Source organism: Lissotriton helveticus, chromosome 12 (genome assembly GCF_964261635.1).
Source record: "Lissotriton helveticus chromosome 12, aLisHel1.1, whole genome shotgun sequence".
In the NCBI taxonomy this organism is placed as follows: Eukaryota; Metazoa; Chordata; class Amphibia; order Caudata; family Salamandridae; genus Lissotriton; species Lissotriton helveticus.
In genome coordinates, this window is record NC_136073.1 from 250,797,935 (window position 1) to 250,823,463 (window position 25,529).

The 25,529-nt window shown below is 44.8% G+C and overlaps 2 protein-coding genes across 3 annotated transcripts in view; one reads left to right on the plus strand and one right to left on the minus strand.

Annotated features, from left to right (window-relative positions):
- The window catches only part of LOC144797610 (EP-cadherin-like), a 536,417-nt gene that overhangs the window by 395,594 nt on the left and 115,294 nt on the right, over positions 1 to 25,529 (minus strand). For both annotated transcript variants that reach the window (XR_013603428.1, XM_078668300.1), the window contains exons 4-6: positions 23,307 to 23,456; positions 22,907 to 23,062; positions 19,807 to 19,951 (exon numbers count right to left, since the gene is read on the minus strand). Coding sequence is in view for 1 of the 2 variants with exons in the window: in XM_078668300.1 (XP_078524426.1) it covers positions 19,807 to 19,951; positions 22,907 to 23,062; positions 23,307 to 23,456 (451 nt within the window). In the remaining variant the exon portion in view is untranslated. The remainder of the gene's footprint in view (positions 1 to 19,806; positions 19,952 to 22,906; positions 23,063 to 23,306; positions 23,457 to 25,529) is intronic.
- The window catches only part of LOC144797609 (B-cadherin-like), a 696,579-nt gene that overhangs the window by 6,718 nt on the left and 664,332 nt on the right, over positions 1 to 25,529 (plus strand). The window lies entirely within an intron of this gene.

Here is a 25,529-nt window from a genome sequence, read left to right on the forward strand (position 1 = left end):
AAAATCAATACCAGGGATCTAAATATTGCTGAAGCTGGGGCACTCGGGGCAGGGATGTACGACTGTCACTATGCAGGGGACTTTTCTGTCTCAGTAGATATAGTTTTTGTTTTAACTGCAAAATAAATTCTCAAAAAATCACTGTTAACTTCACTCTTAGTAAGATGTAAATATTCAAACAAAGAGTCAGAGGACAGTGCGCTCCTGCTACCGGTGTAAGCGTCCAAGATTGACCACTCCCCGAATTAATTAGAGGTACAAAATGATAATGCTGCACTCCCGGAGACCAGATTTCCAATTTGTTTATTGACTCATAGCGTCCTCATCATGCCAAATACTGACGCGTTTTAACTCCCAAGTCTTGATCATGGTAAATGGGTCCTTTCTTACTTTCACAATTTATCCCTATAGCCATTGCACGGTAATATGGGAATTGTGGTTCTGTATGCATTTCAATATGGAAATCATCACTCTGCATACGCCACAATTAGCAATTATGTCACAAAACTAAGATTTATATGGGTCTTACACTTGTCAGTGCTCAGGGGATGCTGGGGCACTCAGGGAAGGGATGCACGACTGTCACCATACAGGGGACTTTTCTGTTGTCCCAACAATAGATATAGTTTTAGCATTAAATGCGAAATAAATTATCATTAAATCATGGTTATCTTCACTGTTAGCAAGATGCAATTTGTCACTTAAACTAGTCCCGTGGAATATATATATATATATATATATATATATATATATATATATATATATATACACACACACACACACAGTATTCTCCCAACAGTCTCTAGCACTCCAGCCGGTAATGCTTTCAGAGAAAAGGGAAACGGACGCCAAGTTTTGCGGTTTTAGCAGGTCTTGATTTATTTAGCCATCGTCAGACGCGTTTCGAATACCGGAGTATCCTTGTTCACTGGCGGAAACGCAGGCCGCTTGCTATTTTTATGCCGTGTTTTTTTTTTTTTTGTGATGCTAACACCCCGATCACGTGGTATTATAAACATAAGGAAAACACTTTTGGCATTATTTTGTTCTTTCTTTTCTCCATTTGGACACCATATTTGTGATACATTGTATGCATACATCGCGAAATACATTGTAAGGCAACATACTTGTTGATAGAAATTCATATGCCTAAATGCAAAGACTTATACTGTGCATGGTTCATTTTTTGTCATGAATTGAAATACGGTATTTAAATAACTAATGATAATTTAGCAGATACATCTATAAATATATAAATAAATACAATTTTTATATAAAAATCGTTAATATAAAAAAAAAATTCACTACAGTACTAGAGATTAAATCATGTAACGGAATGAATTTCTGTATTGCATAAATTCCAAGAATGGTGATTTTGGAATAATGTATCTATCGGTATGTGCAAAATCCGCTTTGTGAAATGTTATGCTGGTCAGAATGTTACGAAAAATAGCCGCCCTAAAAGTGTTTAAAATAGTGCAAAGTGATTGTGCAAAATATTGTAGATATACAGAGAAGGGGCTATATTTAGATTAAAAAATATGCATATTAAAAAGTCAATATGTATATTAAAAATCAGGCTCATGGGAAGGGAAGACGATCTGGTTACAGTGAAGGAAAAATTAAGTGTAAACAGAACATGTTTTATTTTTACACTTAAATGATCATGTTGTAAATAATTTTAGAGAAAGTTGTGAAGATCCTCCGTATTATTTAGCCAGAATATTTGCTGTCCAGTTCCAGAATGAATTTGGACTCCAGCGTCCTTAAAGCTTTTTCTCTGTTGCCTCCCCTAGGATATTCTGTGATGGCTGCAATCACAAAATATTGCAAGCATTTAAGGTCATTGCCATGCACTGCTTTGAAGTGCCTGGCAACTGGGTACACCTATCGTTGTTTACAATGGCCCTGAGATCTTGAAGGATTCTGACATGCACCTGTAGTTTGGTACTGCCTAGATATTTGAGGCCACAGGTGCATGTCAGAACATATACGGCGTACTCAGTTTTGCAGTTAAAATATCCTTGAATTTTATCTCATTGGGGCTAAATCCAGTTTTGTATTTGGTGGTGGAGATACTTAGGCCCAGATGCATCAAGCTATAATCCGCTCGCAAAGGGGCAGTTTTTAAGAATCTGCCCCTTTGCGACCGGTATTTTTGCATTTGGGATGAAATGCAAAAATCGCAAATTAAGAAATCGCAAAATTGCGATTACTTGCATTTAAGGAATCTCAAATTGAGATTCCTTAAATGCAATGCATTAAAGTTTAAAAAATAGCGATTTTGCTAATAGGGCTCGCAAATTACCATGAAGTTGAACTTCATGGTAATTTGCAAAAACTTTGAAAAATGCACTAAAGTGCATTTTTCAAAGTTTCATGTTGCGCACACACCTGCCCTAAGGGCATGTGTGTGCGCAACATATGTGCACAGATCAATTTCAGGGGTGCAACAGGGTGTCCTTTGGACACCCCTGCACCCTTGAAATCGCATTCTCAATTTGCGATTCGCTAATTGCGATTCGCAAATTGAAAATGTCTTCCCATTCATTCCTATGGGCCTCTAGGCCCATAGGAATGAATGGGGAGGTATTCCTTAATTGCGACTCGCAATTTGCGAGTCGCAATCAAGGAATTTTAAGAAATCGCTATTTTTTAAGCGATTTCTTCTTGCATAGCATTTTGCTATTCCTTATTAGCGATTCCTTATTTTTCGCTAATAAGGAATCGCAAAATGGATGCTTGATGCTTCTGGGGGTAAATTTACAGGCCCTACATGATGTGCATTTGTAGAAACCTTGTCGAGGCTTTAGCCCTGTGATTTTGTTATTTTTTAAGGTTTCTGGATTACTGCGCACTATCTGAGATCTCATGGAGATTCCTCTGCGGTACGTGATGGTAGGGATATTGGGTACTTCAGGGGCCATGACTGCATCCGTCAAGACTATAGGCCAATTCCGATTGATGATCGATCGAATTTGGCGATGCTGTTTATTGAACGTGAGGATGAGCCTCGGTGTGTTATTTTCATTGATGGGCTCTATGGTGGCAGTAGGGGAATCTAATAATGATTCTCTAGATTTCATATTGACTTTGATGAGTGCTTGGTTGAGAGTAGATGCATTGTAACCTCTCCTGCGAAATCTCTCTAGTGCTTCCCTAGTGCATACCTCTTGTTGGTCAGTGGTGCTACATATTCGATTAATTCTCAGTAATTCACCGTATGTTATGCTTTGGATTAAGTGGTGGGGATGGGCACTCGTCGCATGAAGCGTGGATTGCCCGCTGTGGTTTTTCTATGGAGCGTGGTGTTGATTGTTTCTGCTTCCACATAAACTTTGACATCCAAGAACTCAACCTCCTTATCACTAATATGTGAAGTGAATTTAAGATTGACCTGATTGTCGTTAAGATTGTTGATGAACATATTGGCACTTTCATCATTGCCATACCATACAATAAAAACATCATCAATGAATCTGAGCCAATATCTGACTTGTGTTTTGTATTCTTCTTGACGTTCCAGTTTAAGGATCTGCTCCTCCCACCAGCCTACCATTAAAAATGCGTAGCTGGGGGAGAAGCAGGATCCCATTGCCACTCCCCTCAGCTGTTTGTACATCTGTGTGCCAAACATGAAGAAATTGTTGTTAAGACACCATTCAATGCTTTTAACTATGATTTTGTTGTGCTCATAACACTCTGCTGGTTTGTTGTTTAAGAAGTGTTTGATTGCCTTGAGCCCCACATCATGGTCAATGCATGTGTATAATGATTCCATGTCCAAAGTTATTAATCTCATGTTGGCATCCCATTTGATGTTTTTGATTTTATTTAAAAAATCCCCCGTATCTTTGACATAGGTTGGAAGATCTTTAACCAAGTCCTGTAGATAGTAGTCGACATATTGTGATAAATGTTCTCCAACACTGTTTATCGCTGATATAATCGGTCGACCTGGAATGGGATAGATGTCATTGTGGGTTTTTGGCCCAAAATAAATGGAGGGAATTATTGGATATTCACTCCATAAAAAGTTTAATTCATCCTTGGAAATCATACCATCACGTTTGAATTGTTGGAGATACTTCCTACGTTTCTCTATGGCGTCAGTGTATTCTTTTGTGTTAGATTGTTTGTAGCATGCTTCATCAGATAGTTGTCTGTGGGCTTCCTTGAGATAGTCACTTTTGGGCCAGAGGACTATGTTTCCTCACTTGTCTGATGGTTTTATAATCACCTCTGTGTTTTTGCTCAGTCTATTCATAAGTTTGATGTATTCAATTTCATTGTGGCATTTTCTTTTTTGTTTGTGATTAAGAGGGTAATAAAGTTGTTTGATGTTGTCTGTTAATCTGTCATGGTAGATGTTGATTGCATCTTTGGGCATTTGTGGAACAAAGGTGGATTTCCTTTTGAAGGGACTGCTGCCCGCTCCTGCCTGTAATATTGCTGCTTGTTGTAGTTGTTTTTGAGTTGACAGCTCTATATCATTTTCTTCATTGTCAAATTCTATAGATTGTGCAGCTAATAATACCGGGATGTCTTTGACTAACAAATTGCTTTTCTTGGATTGATCCATAGTAGCCACTGTTTGTCTATTCGCGAAACCATTTTTCACTGTAAAGAATTTGATCAGTTTGAAATTGCGAATGTAGTTAAAGATATCAATCCTGGTTTGGGCGTAATTGAAATTGTTTGGCGGGCAGTATGATAGACCTAGCTTCAGGATTTGTTGTTCTTTTTCGGTAAGTTTCATATTGGTCAAGTTTATGATGGTTTTGTCATCTTTATTGTTCTCAATCATTTGCGCCAGTATCCTCTTTTTGGCTTTGAGTTGTACTTTTTTGCGCCTTTCTCGCCTTTTGGCATTTCTGCTTGTGTTTGAAGCTGTGTCGGTTTCCGGGGTCTTAAAGTTTTCCGCCGGTCCTCCACTAAAAAATCAATTTCTTCCCCGAAGTCTAGGCTTCTTGTTTCCATATTTTGTTCTGGCCCACTTCTATTGCTGTAGTTTGAGCTTGTCTCACTGTAGATGGAACTTGTGTCAGAGTTGGCCTCTGTCGAGCATCCTGCTTGTGGGGGTCTTTGCTGCGTGCTATCCTTAGTGGGATTAGATTTGAGTTTTTTTGCTGTATCGTATTTGCGCGCAAAAGGATATATTCGTCCTTGCTCATAGTCAGCTAGGTCTCTGGCGAATTTATAAACTTTACGTTGTTTAATTTTTTCTTCCTGTTTGGTCAATCGATCTTGTATTTCCTTTCGTGTTTTAGTTATTAGTTTGTTGGGTTCCAATTTGCCCAATGCTTCGTTGATGCTTTCAATTTCATCCAATAGTTTAATTCTATCAGATTCCGCATAATTATTTAGTATCTGTACAAGGTTCATGGAGGCCTCCAAGTTGCTTGTACCCCACTCTTTCAGCATGTTGGGGTCTGGGTCCTCGTATCTTGGAGCCAGAAGAATTCGGAGCCCACGAGGTACCCGGCCTGCATCCTCATATTTACTTAAGGATTTCTTTTCCCATCATTTGGTGACTTCCACCCGCATGCATTTTTCTAACCGTTTCAATAGGGTTTTGGCGGTATCATCCACTTTCACATTTGTACTGTTAGCTTCACTGCTTTCTCGCGTTGTTATTTTTGGCAGGTTGCTGAACAGATCGTCAGCTGCTGCTTCCCGAGCGCGGACCGCGTCCGCTGACATAGTGGCTGTTTGCGTGTGTTTGCTTTCTCAAATCTGTGAGTTTGCAGTGCCTGCCCACACCTTCCCACCGAGTGTAATCATGCCCGGACACTCACCGCCGTATGTGCTGGACTGTAGAGTCCTCCAACCCTGCTACAGTTCGCACCCGCTCGGTGCTCGTTCTTTCACTGCACTCGGGGGCTGCCGCTGAGGTAATCCTTTCAGGATAGGAGTCCGGGGAGGTTGCAAGCGGCTGCCTCTTCTGGGGGAGGGGGTCCGTAGGCGGAATCAACCAATTTCCTCGGGATAATATTCTAACAGTATTCTCCCAACAGTCTCTAGCACTCCAGCCGGTAATGCTTTCCGAGAAAAGGGAAATGGACACCAAGTTTTGTAGTTTTAGCAGGTCTTGATTTATTTAGCCATCGTCAGACGCGTTGCGAATACCGGAGTATCCTTGTTCACTGGCGGAAACGCAGTCCGCTTGCTATTTTTATGCCGTGTTTTTTTTGGGGGGGGACGCTAACACCCCGATCACGTGGTATTATTCACATAAAGGAAACACTTTTGGCATTATTTCGTTCTTTCTTTTCTCCATTTGGACACCATATTCGTGATACATTGTATGCATACATCGCGAAATACATTGTAAGGCAACATACTTGTTGATAGAAATTCATATGCCTAAATGCAAAGACTTATACTGTACATGGTTCATTTTTTGTCATGAATTGAAATACGGTATTTAAATAACTAATGATAATTTAGCAGATAAATCTATAAATAAATAAATACAATTTTTATATAAAAATCGTTAATATAAAAAAATAAATCCCAATTCACTACAGTACTAGAGATTAAATGATGTAACGTAATGAATTCCTATATTGCATAAATTCCAAGAATGGTGATTTTGGAATAATTTATCTATCGGTATTGTTGATAGAAATTCATATGCCTAAATGCAAAGACTTATACTGTACATGGTTCATTTTTTGTCATGAATTGAAATACGGTATATCAATAAATACCATTTTTATAAAGAAATCATAATATAAATACATTTTTTTCCCCAATTCAATATAATGTGATCAAGGCCGCATGTCTGGCGGCCGAAACGCGTCATTTGGACATCTGATACTATAGTTAAACACTCTTAAGCACTAAGTCTTGCCTGTGGAGTCTGTTTCCTGGTTCGGCGCCGCTGTGAAGGTTGGTCGCACTGCTGGGACTTTCATGTTTCATTCATATATATATATATATTTTCCCCCCAAGCGGCCTCAAACTCTTCTTTCTGGAAGATACTTGGACATACATTGCACTACCTTGCCAGTTTAGTGCTTCTGGGGCTCCTGCACACTTGCTGACTTGATCATTACTGGCTGCGATGTGCTCCGGCGCATCTTTCCTTTGTTTCCGAGGCTTCGGAAAGCATCAAGCCCACCACTGCACTCAGGAGGGAGAAACGCGGTGGCAGAGTCACTGAACTCTGCTCTGGGCTCGGCGCACTGCCGCACGGGTCCCCGTGGATTGACGTACCTGGATGTGATGGTTGTGCGGTAACGGGGGGGCGCAAGGAGATCTTTGGCTGTGGCAGGCAGTGCGGGACACGAGGAGTTGCGCTGCCTTCCAGTCCTGTCATCCCCGCCGAGACACGACGATCCTAGCAGAACACTGCATGCTGGGACCAGTAGTTCCTGTCCACATTGGAGTACCTTAGCAGGTGACACTGATCACGGCTAGGGGGAGGAGCTGAACTGAGTTTTTACCTGAACGTGGTGGGGCAGAACTGTGTGAGGCGCTTTCATTTCCCGTATTACTTGCTGGGCGCTGAGGAGGCCACACGGCCGAAATGCATACGCCCACCCGCGCCATTGTGCCTTTGCTGCATGAAAGATTCTCCGTTGTTTTTCCCCCCAAGCGGCCTCAGACTCTTCTTTCTGGAAGATAATTGGACATACATTGCACTACCTTGCCAGTTTAGTGCTTCTGGGGCTCCTGCACACTTGCTGGCTTGATCATTACTGGCTGCGATGTGCTCCGGCGCATCTTTCCTTTGTTTCCGAGGCTTCGGAAAGCATCAAGCCCACCACTGCACTCAGGAGGGAGAAACGCGGTGGCAGAGTCACTGAACTCTGCTCTGGGCTCGGCGCACTGCCGCACGGGTCCCCGTGGATTGACGTACCTGGATGTGATGGTTGTGCGGTAACGGGGGGCGCAAGGAGATCTTTGGCTGTGGCAGGCAGTGCGGGACACGAGGAGTTGCGCTGCCTTCCAGTCCTGTCATCCCCGCCGAGACACGACGATCCTAGCAGAACACTGCATGCTGGGACCAGTAGTTCCTGTCCACATTGGAGTACCTTAGCAGGTGACACTGATCACGGCTAGAGGGAGGAGCTGAACTGAGTTTTAACCTGAACGTGGTGGGTGTAGGAAGGTGGTTACCTGACTATGGTTACCCCAGATTTTTTGCCTGTGTTTAGCTGGTTTTTTGACTTAGTTGACCTGGTTCCCTGCTAATCAGGGCCCCAGGCCATCTGCTCTCTCTGTAAAATGGATTCCATGTACCCTAGGTACATACCACAATTGGAAATGGACTCCTTGTCAGCCCCTGTATAATGCACTATAGGTGCCCAGGGCATAGGGGCCACCAAGGCCTACCAGGGGCTGCAGCATATCTTTTGCCACCCCTGGCTGGTTCTTAAATTGACACAACTGGCTGATCACTCAGCTGGGGCAAGATGGTGTAATCGCCCCTTACTTAGATATAGTATCCCTATATATAAACCTATATCTGGACACATATTAACCTGTGAGCCACTCCTATGGAAGGCCTCATCAATCCTGGAGGCAGAGTGCGTGGTTAAATGTGAGATGGAGCTCTAGCATGAGCTGAGCCTGTCTGCAGCTGTCGGGAACAACTCCCTAAGCTGTTTCAGGATAAGGCCATACCATATACTCTTAAGTGCCTTATAATCCTCGCGGTTATATAGCAACTCTGGTTTGGCTTTATCAAAACATGTCGTGTAAGGTGTCATACGATTTGGAATACTATCCCCTCGCCAGTTCTGGCGACGGGGATAGCATTCCACCCCTCTAGAGGGGTAAGACATGTTACTTTACTTAAATGCGGTTAATTTCTAAAAGGACCTTAGATCCACAAAATGGATGCCTCTGCCACAGACAAGAGTCTGACCCCCTGAAGCTGACCGAAACTCAGCCAAATGGGGCCTGGACAAAGGGTTTCCTGTCGCAGGGGGGTGTTACCACCCTCCAGACAGGAGATAGTGGATTGTAGCAGGGAGGTTTGAAAGACACCAGACAATGCTTGGGGCGCACAAGGCTGCCCCTTGCATAATCCGGCCAAACCGGTTCTGGGGCACTCCAGCCCTCGTGCCAGGGCGGCCTGGATCAAAGGAAGGGGGTGTATCCACCCACTTCCTGGGTCCCACCCATAGGAGGGGACCTAGCAGGTAATCCAGCCCCCAAAATTAGTATAAGACTGGGAGCAGTGCCAATGCACTTCAGATTATCCTGATGAAACATAAGAAACGAAACTCTGGACCCTTCGACATCCTACACAACGTAGAAGACTGAAGAATCTCCCTTGTGGTCAAGGAGTGACCACCCTGTGCAAACAGGCACCATCCAGCCATCGACGTCTGCTTTGTCGCAGTTCCCGCCGGAACTCGAGCGACAGAGATCGACGAGATCAAGCTTGCCTGCCTTCCAACAGCCCGATCCACAGTCCCTGCAGAGCTGGGACCCGTGGAGGCGACCGGAAGCGTGGGGCAGGCCATCTTGAATTGACCACGAGACGCTGACCGTGCAGCCCACGAGTGACCCTCGAAGCTGTACACCGGGGTTTGAGAAGCCCCAACCCTGAGCCACTCTTGCACCGAAGTTCAGCCCTCCACACTCGACGAGTGCTGCGTGGGGCCCTTCTGCTCCATTTGGCTCAACGCGTTGGCCCGGTCACTTGCCAGCCGGCTAGTGGCCCCTGTACCGACGAACTTTGAAATTCGACCTGCAAATCTGGTTGCTCCAGATCTGCACCAGCTCCCCTGAAAAGGAGCCCCCACTCTGACCCTCCTGGTTCGAGTGAGAAGCAATCTCCCGGTTCCGCGTGGATTGCTCTTGACAAGTGTTGTTTGCTCCAAACTTGAAGCCGACTGCGCCGACGGTGAGAGCCCTCGTGGGACAGATCGTGACCCGCTCCTGGACGTCGCAGATGCCCCAGAGCCCACGTGACAGCGGAGAGAAGCTCCTCGACGACCACCTGATTGCGCCCGACATTGCCTGGTTCCGTCCTGGTTCCACCCTGGTCACTGCTGAGTGACCCAGACTCTGTCCCCTCTGCTTTCAGGTACTTTTCGACTCGAGTCCACCCTTGGACTCCACCGGACACTTCTCTTTCACCCCGCCTGCAGCCCTTTCAGCTTCAAGCACCAAGAGCCTGCGTGACGAAACCCGACTCAACTTCGACCCTGTGCACCCGCTTCCTGTGGGTGAGGTAACTTTGCTCCGCCGGTGTTCCCACACTGGTACACATCTCTAGGGTCTGTGTCTTAAGTTTTGTTCCTCTAGGTTCAGCGGAAGTGTCCTTAAACTTTAACTTTACAACTTTTACGCACCATTGGTTAACATTGGTGCATGCGTGCGCTTTCCGCACTGCACCCGAATCCCGTGGGCCTCTCCCGACTTCAGCATTGCTTGTCCCGACTGCTCCCAGCGATTCCCTAGGCCCTAGGCCTAACCACTGTTCGATTGGTATCTCTTATACCACTTGTTTAGTATATGGTTTGAGTGGCCCCCCGCCCTCATCCATAATTGTGCAACTTTGTATGTTTAAACTGTGCTTTTGATTTAACGCTTGTGCCCCTTTATTCATAAAGAATACTGGGGATTGTTTTTAGTAATAAATACATATATTTTTATAATATATACTTGTGTGGTGTCCTTTCATTTGATATTACAGGATTGTATGTGGTAAAACAGCTCACTTAACACGACCTCTTAAGTTAAGCCTTTAGGCTGCTTAGTCCATGCTACCCCTAGGATAGCTTGTCTAACAAGGTTGACTTACAACCTGACACCATAAGGGATTGTTTGGTCTGATAACAGGTGGTTCCAGAATTGGAAACATCCCCTATCAGGCCAACTTCTCACATTGGTGAGCAGCGGTGCGGATTTGAGCTTGCTGTTGTTTTACCATTGCAATCTTTTATCAAATTGAAAGATCACATCAAGTACCTCTAGGTACATATAAAATCAAAAGCTTAGCATATTTAAGTTCTACTGAACTTAGTAGTTGTAGATTAAAGGGATTAGCACACCCTGACTACAACTCACTAGCAAGGTACAGTAGGGAAACACTTAGTGTAGGTAGGTGCATCACTTACACCACACTAGAGTCATGTCTGACACAGGAAAAGCCTCAGGGTCTGCTCCTGTGACAGTTGACCTTACAGAGGCAACTTCCAGCTATGACAAACTAACCCGAAAGGACTTGATTGCCTTGTGCATATCAAGAGGGTTAAAAAGGGGCAGAAGTCCCACCTGTCCTATCCTGATAGCCATTCTAGAACAGGATGACTTAGAGAAGGCGAATGCAGTTCCCTTAAAGTCAGGAGAAGGAGTGAACCCCCCTGTAGCTGATGCCCCTCCAGAGGATGAAGAAGAAGAGGAGGAAGAGGAGGAGGAGGAGGACTCAGATGTAGAGGACCCAGAGAATCAGGATCAGAGGGGTAGCCAGGTCCTAGTTGCCAGGCTTAACCAGGATAACTTAGACCTACTGGGAAATGGAGAGGGCCAGATCTCACCATATCATTCTCCCAGGCAACAGAAGAGTGAGATCTCCCTCAGGGGACTCTCATATTTCTAGTGCCTCAAGAGAATCTCAGAGAGGTATGACTGCCTCTCAGAAGATAGAGCATAGGGCCAGAATGAGGGCTGTCAAACTCCAAATAGAGAGGGAGGAGGTAGCCTTGGCTCAAGCTAGACTTGCCTTGGCAAGAGAGCAAAAATTGTGTGGCTTAGATGCCACTGGTGGCAGCAATATTCCTAAAGAGAAACCCAGGTCCTATGATAGTAGAAACCTGACAAAGATTGTGCCCCCCTACAAGGAAGGGGATGACATCCACAAGTGGATAACTGCTTTTGAGAGAGCCTGCATGGTACAGCAGGTCCCTGAGGAACAGTGGGCAGCAATCTTATGGTACTCCTTTTCAGAGAAAGGGAGAGTTAGGCTCCTCACTGTTAGACATGAGGATGCAAACAATTACAAAGTCCTGAAGAGTGTTCTGATAGATGGGTTTGGCTTAACCACTGAACAGTACAGGTTGAAGTTCAGAGACACCCAGAAGACACAGACTCAGGACTGGACTGATTTTGTTGATTGTGCAACTAAGGCTCTGGAGGATTGGCTACATGGCAGCAAAGTACATGACTTTACAGGATTGTATAATTTGATTATGAGGGAGCAGATCCTAAGTAATTGTCAGAACCAGCTCTTACACCAGCACCTGGTGGACTCTGATCTGACCTCTCCCCAAGAATTGGGAAAGAAGGCAGACAAGTGGGTCAGAACCAGGATTAGGCCTAAGAATCAGGACAGTAACCAGAAGAAGGAGTCTACCAAGCCTCAAGATAAGGGTGGGGATAAAAATAAAGAAAAGACTTCCCCAGGGCCCCAAAACTCCAAGAATGGGGGTGGGTCCCAAGACACTTCTTCAACTGAGAAAAAGCCTTATTGTTATGCCTGTAAACAGGTTGGGCATTACAAAACAGACAACTGTTGTCCCAAGAATAACAATAAAGAGAATATACCTCCAAAGCCAGCTCCAACACCTCCTGTTACTGTCAGCAGTAATCCCCCAGGAAGTGGGAGCACACCCAGGAATCTGGGTGGGTTTACTTTTGGAGCTCAGGAGGACCCTGGCCTATCCAGGCCCTCCTCCCCAAATAATCTTGTTTATGAGACTGGCATGGGGTTTGCCAACTTCTCTGATTGCCCAAATACTTTGAGCAAATATAGACAAGAACCCATCATCAATGGTTTGAAAGTTGAAGCTTTTAGAGACACAGGGGCTAGCATCACCATGGTGGCTGATGGTATAGTCCCCTCTAAGCAACTTTTACCTGGTGCCACATACCAGGTAACAAACATTGATGGCATCCAAACAAATCATCCCATGGCAGTAGTAAGTCTCAGCTGGGGAGGTGTCATTGGCCCAAAGATAGTGGCAGTGTCATCAAACTTGCCTGTAGACTGCCTACTTGGTAATGATTTGGAAATCTCAGCCTGGGCTGAGGTTGAGCAGGAAACCCATTCTAGAATGGTGAATTCCAATGGAAAGGTTAGTGGGGCTGTACTAGCTACAGCCCCCATTTAAGATGTCCTTCCTGAAAAGGTTGGTAGGGCTGAGCAACCCTCTGTCCCATCTTTAGCAAAAGCTCTTCCTGAACAGAATAGCAAAGCTGTTATGATAACAGCAGAAACCCAAACTGAGTCTCCTCCTGAAAAGGTTGGTGGGGCTGTGATGGCCACAGCCCAAACTCAAACTGATATGTGTGTTGTGAAGCCTGAAATGATGGATAACTCCACACAAACTGAGAGCACAGAGGAGGACGAGAAATCTCCCCCTCACCAGACTTTAGGAAAGGATCAGCCTCCTCAGGGAACTGATCTTACCCCTGATGAAGGAACTGCCCCAGAGGTGGTTAGGCCTAGCCTGACAGAGCCTCTGATGTCAGTGGACCCTTCTCAGGTGGGACCCAGTCTGGAGCAGGTAACCTGCCCCTCTCTACCTTGCCTTAGCCAGCCCAGGGCTGCAGAGGACAAGAAGGACAGTGAGACCCAGAGGGCCCCCTGTCAAATAAAGCACCCCCATCAACAGATTAGGGGCACCAAAACTAGTAGCCCTAGTGAGGTGAAAACTTTAAAAACTCCTGAGGGAGCCCCCTTAAAAACAGTTAGGGACCTCCCACAGATGGATTCTGTTGGGCACAGCCAAACCTGGGACCCAAAGGGCCCAAACCTGAACTGTCCCTCCAGCAAGCCAAACAGAGGGACCCAGCCTCCAGCTTTAGGTAGCCAGAGGTTGACCCTGAGAGCACAGTGCAACTCAGTTAAAGAAAGAAAGGCACACATGGTGGAAGATAATTGGAGGAAGCTAAGCCCTAAATTAGTAGAGCCTCACTTCAATACTCCATATCCAAACCAGCCTTTAACTTTGCATAAACACACCCAAGGTAGTGATTCCCTATGGTGGAGACCCTCTAATACCCCAAGGGTGAGGGACTGCTTAGTGGACCATGAGACAGGGGGTACCCATGCTAGTGCAGGTACTTCCTTATATGGCCACTCAGGCAATATAGGCTTACCTGGCCAAGGATAGCCTTATCTCCTTTCGTTTGGGGGGGGGTTGTGTAGGAAGGTGGTTACCTGACTATGGTTACCCCAGATTTTTTGCCTGTGTTTAGCTGGTTTTTTGACTTAGTTGACCTGGTTCCCTGCTAATCAGGGCCCCAGGCCATCTGCTCTCTCTGTAAAATGGATTCCATGTACCCTAGGTACATACCACAATTGGAAATGGACTCCTTGTCAGCCCCTGTATAATGCACTATAGGTGCCCAGGGCATAGGGGCCACCAAGGCCTACCAGGGGCTGCAGCATATCTTTTGCCACCCCTGGCTGGTTCTTAAATTGACACAACTGGCTGATCACTCAGCTGGGGTAAGGTGGTGTAATCACCCCTTACTTAGATATAGTATACCTATATCTAAACCTATATCTGGACACATATTAACCTGTGAGCCACTCCTATGGAAGGCCTCATCAATCCTGGAGGCAGAGTGCGTGGTTAAATGTGAGATGGAGCTCTAGCATGAGCTGAGCCTGTCTGCAGCTGTCGGGAACAACTCCCTAAGCTGTTTCAGGATAAGGCCATACCATATACTCTTAAGTGCCTTATAATCCTCGCGGTTATATAGCAACTCTGGTTTGGCTTTATCAAAACATGTCGTGTAAGGTGTCATACGATTTGGAATACTATCCCCTCGCCAGTTCTGGCGACGGGGATAGCATTCCACCCCTCTAGAGGGGTAAGACATGTTACTTTACTTAAATGCGGTTAATTTCTAAAAGGACCTTAGATCCACAAAATGGATGCCTCTGCCACAGAAAAGAGTCTGACCCCCTGAAGCTGACCAAAACTCAGCCAAATGGGGCCTGGACAAAGGGTTTCCTGTCGCAGGGGGGTGTTACCACCCTCCAGACAGGAGTTAGTGGATTGTAGCAGGGAGGTTTGAAAGAAACCAGACACTGCTTGGGGCGCACAAGGCTGCCCCTTGCATAATCCGGCCAAACCGGTTCTGGGGCACTCCAGCCCTCGTGCCAGGGCGGCCTGGATCAAAGGAAGGGGGTGTATCCACCCACTTCCTGGGTCCCACCCATAGGAGGGGACCTAGCAGGTAATCCAGCCCCCAAAATTAGTATAAGACTGGGAGCAGTGCCAATGCACTTCAGATTATCCTGATGAAACATAAGAAACGAAACTCTGGACCCTTCGACATCCTACTCAACGTAGAAGACTGAAGAATCTCCCTTGTGGTCAAGGAGTGACCACCCTGTGCAAACAGGCACCATCCAGCCATCGACGTCTGCTTTGTCGCAGTTCCCGCCGGAACTCGAGCGACAGAGATCGACGAGATCAAGCTTGCCTGCCTTCCAACAGCCCGATCCACAGTCCCTGCAGAGCTGAGACCCGTGGAGGCGACCGGAAGCGTGGGGCACGCCATCTTGAATTGACCACGAGACGCTGACCGTGCAGCCCACGAGTGACCCTCGAAGCTGTACACCGGGGTTTGAGAAGCCCCAACCCTGAGCCACTCTTGCACCGAAGTTCAGCCCTCCACACTCGACGAGTGCTGCGTGGGGCCCTTCTGCTCCATTTGGCTCAACGCGTTGGCCCGGTCACTTGCCAGCCGGCTAGTGGCCCCTGTACCGACGAACATTGAAATTCGACCTGCAAATCTGGTTGCTCCAGATCTGCACCAGCTCCCCTGAAAAGGAGCCCCCACTCTGACCCTCCTGGTTCGAGTGAGAAGCAATCTCCCGGTTCCGCGTGGATTGCTCTTGCCAAGTGTTGTTTGCTCCAAACTTGAAGCCGACTGCGCCGACGGTGAGAGCCCTCGTGGGACAGATCGTGACCCGCTCCGGGACGTCGCAGATGCCCCAGAGCCCACGTGACAGCGGAGAGAAGCTCCTCGACGACCACCTGATTGCGCCCGACATTGCCTGGTTCCGTCCTGGTTCCACCCTGGTCACTGCTGAGTGACCCAGACTCTGTCCCCTCTGCTTTCAGGTACTTTTCGACTCGAGTCCACCCTTGGACTCCACCGGACACTTCTCTTTCACCCCGCCTGCAGCCCTTTCAGCTTCAAGCACCAAGAGCCTGCGTGACGAAACCCGACTCAACTTCGACCCTGTGCACCCGCTTCCTGTGGGTGAGGTAACTTTGCTCCGCCGGTGTTCCCACACTGGTACACATCTCTAGGGTCTGTGTCTTAAGTTTTGTTCCTCTAGGTTCAGCGGAAGTGTCCTTAAACTTTAACTTTACAACTTTTACGCACCATTGGTTAACATTGGTGCATGCGTGCGCTTTCCGCACTGCTCCCGAATCCCGTGGGCCTCTCCCGACTTCAGCATTGCTTGTCCCGACTGCTCCCAGCGATTCCCTAGGCCCTAGGCCTAACCACTGTTCGATTGGTATCTCTTATACCACTTGTTTAGTATATGGTTTGAGTGGCCCCCCGCCCTCATCCATAATTGTGCAACTTTGTATGTTTAAACTGTGCTTTTGATTTAACGCTTGTGCCCCTTTATTCATAAAGAATACTGGGGATTGTTTTTAGTAATAAATACATATATTTTTATAATATATACTTGTGTGGTGTCCTTTCATTTGATATTACAGGATTGTATGTGGTAAAACAGCTCGCTTAACACGACCTCTTAAGTTAAGCCTTTAGGCTGCTTAGTCCATGCTACCCCTAGGATAGCTTGTCTAACAAGGTTGACTTACAACCTGACACCATAAGGGATTGTTTGGTCTGATAACAGGTGGTTCCAGAATTGGAAACATCCCCTATCAGGCCAACTTCTCACAGTGGGGCAGAACTGTGTGAGGCGCTTTCATTTCCCGTATTACTTGCTGGGCGCTGAGGAGGCCACACGGCCGAAATGCATACGCCCACCCGCGCCATTGTGCCTTTGCTGCATTAAAGATTCTCCGTTGTTTTTCCCCCCAAGCGGCCTCAGACTCTTCTTTCTGGAAGATAATTGGACATATATATATATATATATATATAATATTTTCAACTGTGTAAGGTACATTTCAAGCTTGCAAATGAATGTTGAAATTAAAAGGAAAGTTTGTTTAACGTAGACGTCATTAAATTGAAGGTTTCAAGTTCTCCTAAACTGCTAATATATCTTTATTAAAGGCTTTCACAGTCAATTGACAGGATCCCACAACTGATATTAAATGTCAACCTGGCCACATGCAACAGAGCCACCACTCATTGATATCCATAGAGCTCATGAAATGAGTGACAACTGAATAATGACTTTGTGAACAGTTGGTGGGGATAACTAAAAAAATAACACCTTGTGAATTGTTGATGGAGATGAGGATTTTACTTTTCTCATATATTTCTACTTCCAAAAATCCCTCAAAGAAAAGTGCCGTCCATTTAGAATGAGACCCTGGAGAGATTCCCCTATTCTGACAAAGCAATCATCATTGGTAAATGCTTGAATTGCTCACACTCACAAAAACTTTATTCGGCCAATTGCACCATTTCAAGGTTCAAGACACATACAGTTAGTTTCAAGGAAGACACTACATAGGGTACATACCAATGATAGGATGCATAAAACATATATAAAAAAGGGATGATGTGCCTCAGACTAAAGATTAAAAAGTTTTAAACAGTTAAAAATGAGATCAGATCCTAACATACAAATATGAGAAGGGTGGGGCAGTTATGGTGAGCCATATTTGTGTCTAACCCCTAGTGAAATGCGGACAAAATATCCTACTGACATGCAAATATTCTCATTCTCCAGCCTTCACAATCGCTCAGACGCCTCCTCGTGGGAGTTCGTATTAAAGGAGCGAAAAATTGGGCACATAAATAACTTCCTAGCATGAGCATACAGAGTACAAAATAACGCACAATATGCTTTGAGTGGCAGTGTTATTGCATGGACATCTAGGCAGTTGGGTAAACAACGTTTACCACAATCTTTCTCCCTGCAGGGAATCACAACACGGTCATTATGACGGCATTGTGTTTCCGCATACCATTACTCCGCAAGTCAGAACAACGACTTGCGGAGGGGGGGAGGTGTTGGGTTTAAAATCCAACACCTTCCCTATTGTCCGCACAGACTGGAGTTGGAATAGTAAATTATACTATTACAACATCCAGAGCCCCCCTTCGCAAGTCGTTGTTCCAACTTGCGGAGTAATGGTATGCGGAATCACAACGCGGTCATTGTAATCACCGCGTTGTGATTCCCTGCGGGGAGAAATACAGCGGGATAATGTCATACATTCAGGCAGTTGTTCTCCCTAGCCTATATTCCTAGGGAAAGCAACTATCAGGTGCAATAGACTAAATCGGAGTCTTGTTAAATAAAACCTGAGGTTCCCATTCGGAATCCAGGAGAGATAAGGCTCACACCCCTGTGTCAAATTGATTGGGTTATAAGTGTGGCTTACAAGCAGATTATCAAAGGACAACTGGTGGGCTCTGCCTTGCCAACACCGAAATGCCTCTTTTACCATGGAGACAGCCCTGGAGTCAATGCTTGCCGGGATTTCGGCATACTCCTGCAGGCAAAACTCTGGAAATTATTTTTTTATAAATCTAATCCTGGCAATATTGAGAGCGTTGTCCAGGGAAAGACAATACTCCAGTACTTCCTTAGAGAGTTGAGCATCTGGGTTCCCCCAAATCCTCCACCATACATGTAGTGGTGCGAGCTTTATCCTGTCAACTACAGGTGTTAAGCCCAACTCTGATAGGAACATCAAGGCTGGGCATGATTGGGGAACGGCTAATACCCTACAAACAAACTCATTTTCTACCTGTTGAACTGGTCCAAGATCTTTATATCCCCAGGCCCTCGCCCCATAAGTTGCCACAGAAACACATTTACACTGATAAATCCCTGACAGTTCTTTGATCGGTTTGTGGCCCAGCCTTTTTGCAAATGAGAACACCACCTCCACAGCTCTTTGACTGTGAGCTGCCCTGGATTGATGTAGGCTCTGCCAAGTTAGCTTTTGATCAAAAGAAAGCCTCAGATAATTAAAACACTACATCATACACTCTAAGGATTTCTGCCCCCAAGAAAAAGTCCAAGTTTTCACATTTCTAAACTACTTTCAAATATTTCCAACTTTGTAAAAGTACATTTCATGCTTACAAATGAATGTTAAACTAAATGAGGGTTTGTTTAACGTAGACGCCATTAAATTGAAGGTTTCCAATTAACAATTAGGTTCTCCTGAACTGCTAATATTTCTTTCTTAAAGGCTTTCACAGTCAACTGACAGAATCCCACAACTGATAATAAACATAATCCTGGCCACATGCAACAGAGCCACCACTCATTGATATTCAAGGAGCTCACAAAACGAGGGATAGCTGAATAAACACCTTGTGAACGGTTGGTGGGTATAACTAAAAAAACAACACCTTGTGAACTGTTGATGGGGATGAAGATTTTACTTATCACATACGTTTCTTCTTCCAAAAATCCCTCAAAGAAAAGTGCTATCCCCAGAGAATGAGACCCTGGAAAGATTCTTCCCATTCGGGCACAGCAATCAGCATTGTGATATGCTTGAATTGATCAAACTGATGGCGATAATGAAACTGAAGCTAAAGCATGCCATCTGCTGCAACACCCAAACACAAAAAGACATGCCAGACAGCAACGTTAGCTATTGCACGACGATTCACAACATCTCATATTCCCCTGGCCTAAAGCTGTAAGTTGCGAAGTGAGTGATATCCAGTTCATTCAATATAAAATACAGTCTCTACCTGGTCTGGAGTCTTCAAGTACTTCACCCTCGAAGATCGCCTCTGTAAACACTGGGTCATTGTCGTTCTGATCAGACACCTTGATGATGAGCCTCATTGGATCTTCAACAGGTTTTCCACTCTCAGACACACATTGAGCAAAAATCTGGAAAGCATTGAAAAGGAGCTTTAATACCAATGTAATCCTTCCAGAATTGCTATGATACTTCTGTTCACCTGTGGTAATTTGCTGTTAGGCAATAAGGCTGCTCCTGACCCATAAGGCTTTCCTAAACATACACCAGGTACTTGGTGCAGCTACACAGCATGCCGTGTTCATTATTGTCTTATCTGTCTTGTGACAATCATGACCCAAGAAGCTTGATTCATCATGGTTGTTGCTTGGATTCTAATAAGACAGCTAAGCCTTATCTAAGCTTTGAACGCTTCTACATGTCCTGGTGTAGAGGTCCAATGCCATTTGTGTGTGAATGTGTTGTTAGAAAAGGGCTCAGGGCTTAATTTGTGCCGGTAGTTGTGGATGGTGGTCACCAATATCCGTTTTTGGGGACTAGGACCCAGACCTTGACCCATAGCTAGAAAGAAAGATTATCAGCAAAGGTAGAAAATGTAGGCAAAAAGTGACAAAGGAAGAAAAAGGAGATTAAAAAGGACCTGCAAGAGTGTAATAATAAGACAGGAAGCATAGGATGGATTAAGAAAAAAGCCAGAGGTGAAATCAAGACGTGGCAGCCTTGGTACTCAGCAATCCCAGGATTCACCACCATTGGAAGGGTCTCCTAAGAAAACCTCTGGGCTTCTGTGCATATTTAAATTTGAAAATGAAGCAGTTAACCAATAGGGAGATATAGTCTGCTTGAGCACAGTCTGAAAATATTAGCTGAAACAGGCTGTCAAAAAGGTGGACAAGGAAACCATACAAACAACTGATAGCATGTTTTATGTTTTACATGATCGGCATAGTAGAGGTCTATTTTTTTCTGGTGTGCCTTCTAAGCTTTGCATTGGTGTCCCAGAAATTCCCCAAACATTACTGGAGGGCATTTTTAGGTACAGTGAAATAATCTGGCCCAATTTGTTAGGGACTATAAAAATCTGGTCTTGGAGGCTGGTAACGTTGGTACTAGGTCTATTGTATTTGTGCCTGGCCTACAGCAAATATGTATTAAAGAAGAACAGATTTAGGGCCTGATTACGAAGTTGGTCGGAGTTGTCTCAGATCGACACTGTTTCGGTGTAGGAACCGCCTGACCATAGGTTGGCGGTCCTGCACACTGTATTATGATCCACTTCCATTTCTCAATGCGAGCATGTGCGGCGGGCGGAAACCGCCTGCAGCAGAAGCTCCTATTGAGAATTGGGAGATTGTGAAAATTCCTGTACCGTGTGGCAGGCACCATATGGTGCCCCCCCAGGCCCAGATGCAGACGGCCAGGGTGGCCCTGCTAGGGGCCCCTAATGTCACTTTTCATCAGCCTTTCCATGTCAGAAAGGCTGACATGGAATGGCTGTCGGAAACCGACATCATAATCCCAACGGCGTAAACGTTGTCATTGAGGGATCATGAAGATTTTCTGACCGAGTGACGGGCTCAATGAGCCCATTGGAAGGCTTCGGTCGCTTCCTCCAACTACTGCCTTCAACTGCGTGCATCCTAATGCGTCCGTCGGACAGCAGCAGTAGATGCGGTCTGAACCGCATCGTAATTAAGGCCTTTATGTTCACCATTCATGTTTCACCAGTCACTCAAACTCTAATCCTGGGTTTCATGTGTTACGCAAACAGCAGATGTCCAACACTCAGGTATTTTAAAAGTTCGGGAAACAGTGCTTGTTTAGAACCATGGTGCTTTCATATGAATCAACGTTTAACCACATGTGATATTTGTGTAGAACGAACCTAGATGAAAGGCGGTAGAGCACTGTATAGGGTCAAAGGCAGAGATAAAATTAGTGAATCTAGGTAGGGAGCACTGAGTTCTGAGAGAAAACCGACTATTTGCTCTGTTGTGACGAAGAGACATATCTTCAGCTCTTTCCTAAATGTGAGATGGCTTAGAGTGGTCCTGATGGGTGCATAGATGTTCCAAATCAGTGGTGCATGGATGGAGAAGGCCTGGTGGCCCATTTTATCTTTCTTGCATTTCTTACGATTTAGCAAATTTCTAGTTCAACAACGGTCCCCCATTTAATCTATCAAACAGGCACACCTCAGCACTTGGAAACTTGCATGCCCAGTTTACTTTGTTTTTCTCCTTGTCTTACTCTATAGCCACGGTACAGTTCTTAAAGCTTCCAAGGGAATTGAAAAGGTAAAGGTAAAACATGGTGCAATGAAAAGTGCCTTGGTATGTGAAAAAGGACAAACTATACCCAGTGCTCTAAATAATAAAGCACAGTTCATCTTGTTGCACAGGGCTATGTGGGCATTGAACATCTATGTGATAGAATGCTGTGAGTATTATCCTGTACTGTGATAGTCTTCAGGTTTGGTGTATGACAATTGTACCAAAGAATCACTAAAGATGGTTTAAAACAATAATAATAATAAGGCACAGTCTAGGAGACTGAATTTGAATTATTTTTCACGAAAACAGGGAAGGCATGGGATTAGGAAAGTACATTCCAACACTAAGAGGGTGCCTAATTCCTCTGTTCTAAGCCCAACCACATTTACAGAAACCAGGCTGGAGCGAGGGAAGGATAAAGAGTTAGAACAGAGCTCAGCAACAGGCACTTTCATCAATGGACATTTTATATCCAGTAACCGGCTATTAGAACTCATAACAAACAAGTAAGATCTTGTCACCTTGACTGCAGATATCTATGACAACATGAAAACTGTGTCTTCTCTAATACAGACCTCTGGGATAGTAAAAACTAGAGTGTGTTGAACTTCCAGCTGCTTTAAATAGATACATACCCAATTGTATACCAGGGTGGTCTACCAATTTCTTTTTCTGAGAATTGAAGCACTGTACTAGATGCAATCTTAAGTACTTGCCGGTTGAGCAGGCTTCTTTGCCTTGTAATTGTGTATCATCCTATATTTAAGATAAATCATGACCCTTCATTAAGAAAGATTCATATCTTTGACTCACAATATATTGGTCTACGGTCTCTCTGTCCAAGACACGTGTCACATATAACTGTCCAGTGTATCTGTCAATAGCGAAGATTCCCTCAGGAGGCGTGTCAGCACCTTGCCCAGTGATGCTGTAGAAAACCTTGGTCTCATTGTCCGTGCTACATTTGATCTACAAGTTGAAAATCCAGAAAAAGAAAAAAAACATTTTCAGTTGAAATTTCTATTTTTACCAGATTACACAAAAGAATCCTAATATCGCACAAATCCCAATTGAGCATATTTCATTTGTGTTCTCTCATACTTCAAATAAAGGAAACACATATCTTTCCACATCCCCAAATGGAAGGAGAGTCCCTAAAGCAACGATGGTGCCCTTCACCCACCACCACAAATGTAAGAAAGTATTCAGTTACCTGCACCAAACTCTTTGGGAAAGGACCTCTCTCGTTTTCACCGGCCTTGATGGGTGGGATGATCCAGTCTCTTTTCCTTCGGTGCAAGCCCGGCTGCGACTTTGGGAAATACATCACTTGGGAATCAGATTGCTCGGCATGTTGTGTCTCCTGAAAGACAATTGTTGGAATCAAAACTGGATACTGGGGAATATTATGTGGCAGGTAACCATGGATCTGCTGTAATAGAGACTGTTATATTAAAGGTGTTAAGGTAGGCCTATACCGACCACAACACTGAGACAGTTATGACTTCAAAAGATGATTGCTCAGTATTTGAAATCTTTCCACACTCAAAAATTGTTACGAGTCTGCAACAAAAGAACAATTTCACAATGGAACCAGAAAACAGAGGGAGAGAATTACCAGAATACAGAATGGATAAAATCAAGACAGCAACTCCAGACACTAGGAAGGAATAATAGACCAATACCAAATGTACTCAAGTAGCATTAGCTCCGGGAGTGCTAGGTGTTGGAAGGAGTAAGGAAGAAAATGAACACAAGAACAGGGCTACAGAAATTATTAACAGAAATTCAGATATCAAGAGCAAAGTGTATCCAACAAGCATAGGACAACTAAAGTCCTGTTTGTACAGCGCTCAACGATCTACCCAACAGGTACTGGGACAACAATGCCCTGCTGGCACATGTAAACTAGCACAGGAATTTTTATTTAGTTTACAGTTATAAGTTACAGACCAGAGGAGGTCAAGACCGCTGCCCACTCAGTAAATCGAATCCTGCTCCGCCAGCTCCTGTAAATAATGTAATTCATGGTCTTCCAGCCACCGGGGCACCTGTTGCAGTACCTGTTACGGTACCCCCGGTCCAGCCCACAGTACAAGTTCCCGCTACTTCGGTCACTCTGCCAGCACGAAGAGTATCAGTCGACGATTCCAGTTTAGGAGCCGCGGGAGGAGGTCCTCCAGGTACCCCGCCGCCAATCAAACGTGTAGCGTTAGTCGAGTTACATGAACGTGCGTTACATCGTACGCCCAAATACCAGTCCGTTGCAGATATCAGACGAGCTCTTACTGAATGCTGTTATGATCCAGTCCCAGGTGAGGATAATATGGTTATATATTCCTTGCGTGTAAGACGGGTGACCGGGTATTTGGACACCCTACCGAATATGAAAGAAGATCTAGACAGAATGTATCGTTTCATCCGTACAGGAGAAGATCCAGAAAGTATTGGTGAAGTCATGTCTCTCAGGAAAGCTGAGACCCAGCTTATGTTATTAAAGTTTCTAATCAATTGTTTAATAAGGGAACAAGATTCCCCGACTAAAGATCCGACCGAAATAAAAGTTCTGACAAGGTGGAGTGATAATATAGCCGAGGGTAAACACAGGACAATCAGTAGTATAGAAAGTATGTACAAGAAAATACGCAAAGAAATAATAAGGTTACACGAACAACGTAGAGAAGCACAAGTAAGCGAGAAAGAAAATGAATCTGATACTGAAGAAGTAGTAGACGAGAATACCGCTAGAATAGCGTATGTAGGAAAATCTAGATATCCAGACCGACATTTATGTCCAGAACACAAGAAAGTCTTTCACCATCCAGCACCAGAACAAGGTTCTCTAGAACAAGTATTTCAAGCTACCGATCACATTCTGAAATCACGAATCGGTTATAGTGAACTCAGTACCATGCATGAACAAGAACTAGCCCGATCAGCAGTCCGATGGATTACTGATTCTACCACTTTTCCAGACGAAATAGTGGCACAAATGTTTCTGAAACTGCCCCCAGCCGAGCAGCGACTGGTGGGTATGTATATGATTCAGCACCTCATTACATTATATGAGGGTCAACATTCTGATCCAGGCCCGTTACATGATATCCTGAACGAGTTACTCCAGTATAAATGGAAAGGTTTAGGTACCGATTTAATTAGCGTCATTCTAGAACAGCGCCACAAGTATAGAACGTTTCTGAACCCGCATTTTGTTCACGTCTCACCTCCAGAAAGTAAACCATTTTACATAGATAGACAGCATCCGTTACGAGAAGTACATCCAGTTAGGACAACGGCTGGTGAAATGCAACGAGTATTTGTTTACACCCCTATCACAAAGATGGAACTCTTAGAGATGAAGAAATTAATTCCCTGTCACGACAAAGATCCAGCAGGGTTCCATCGAGAATTAAAAGACATGCTCCGTATGGGAGAA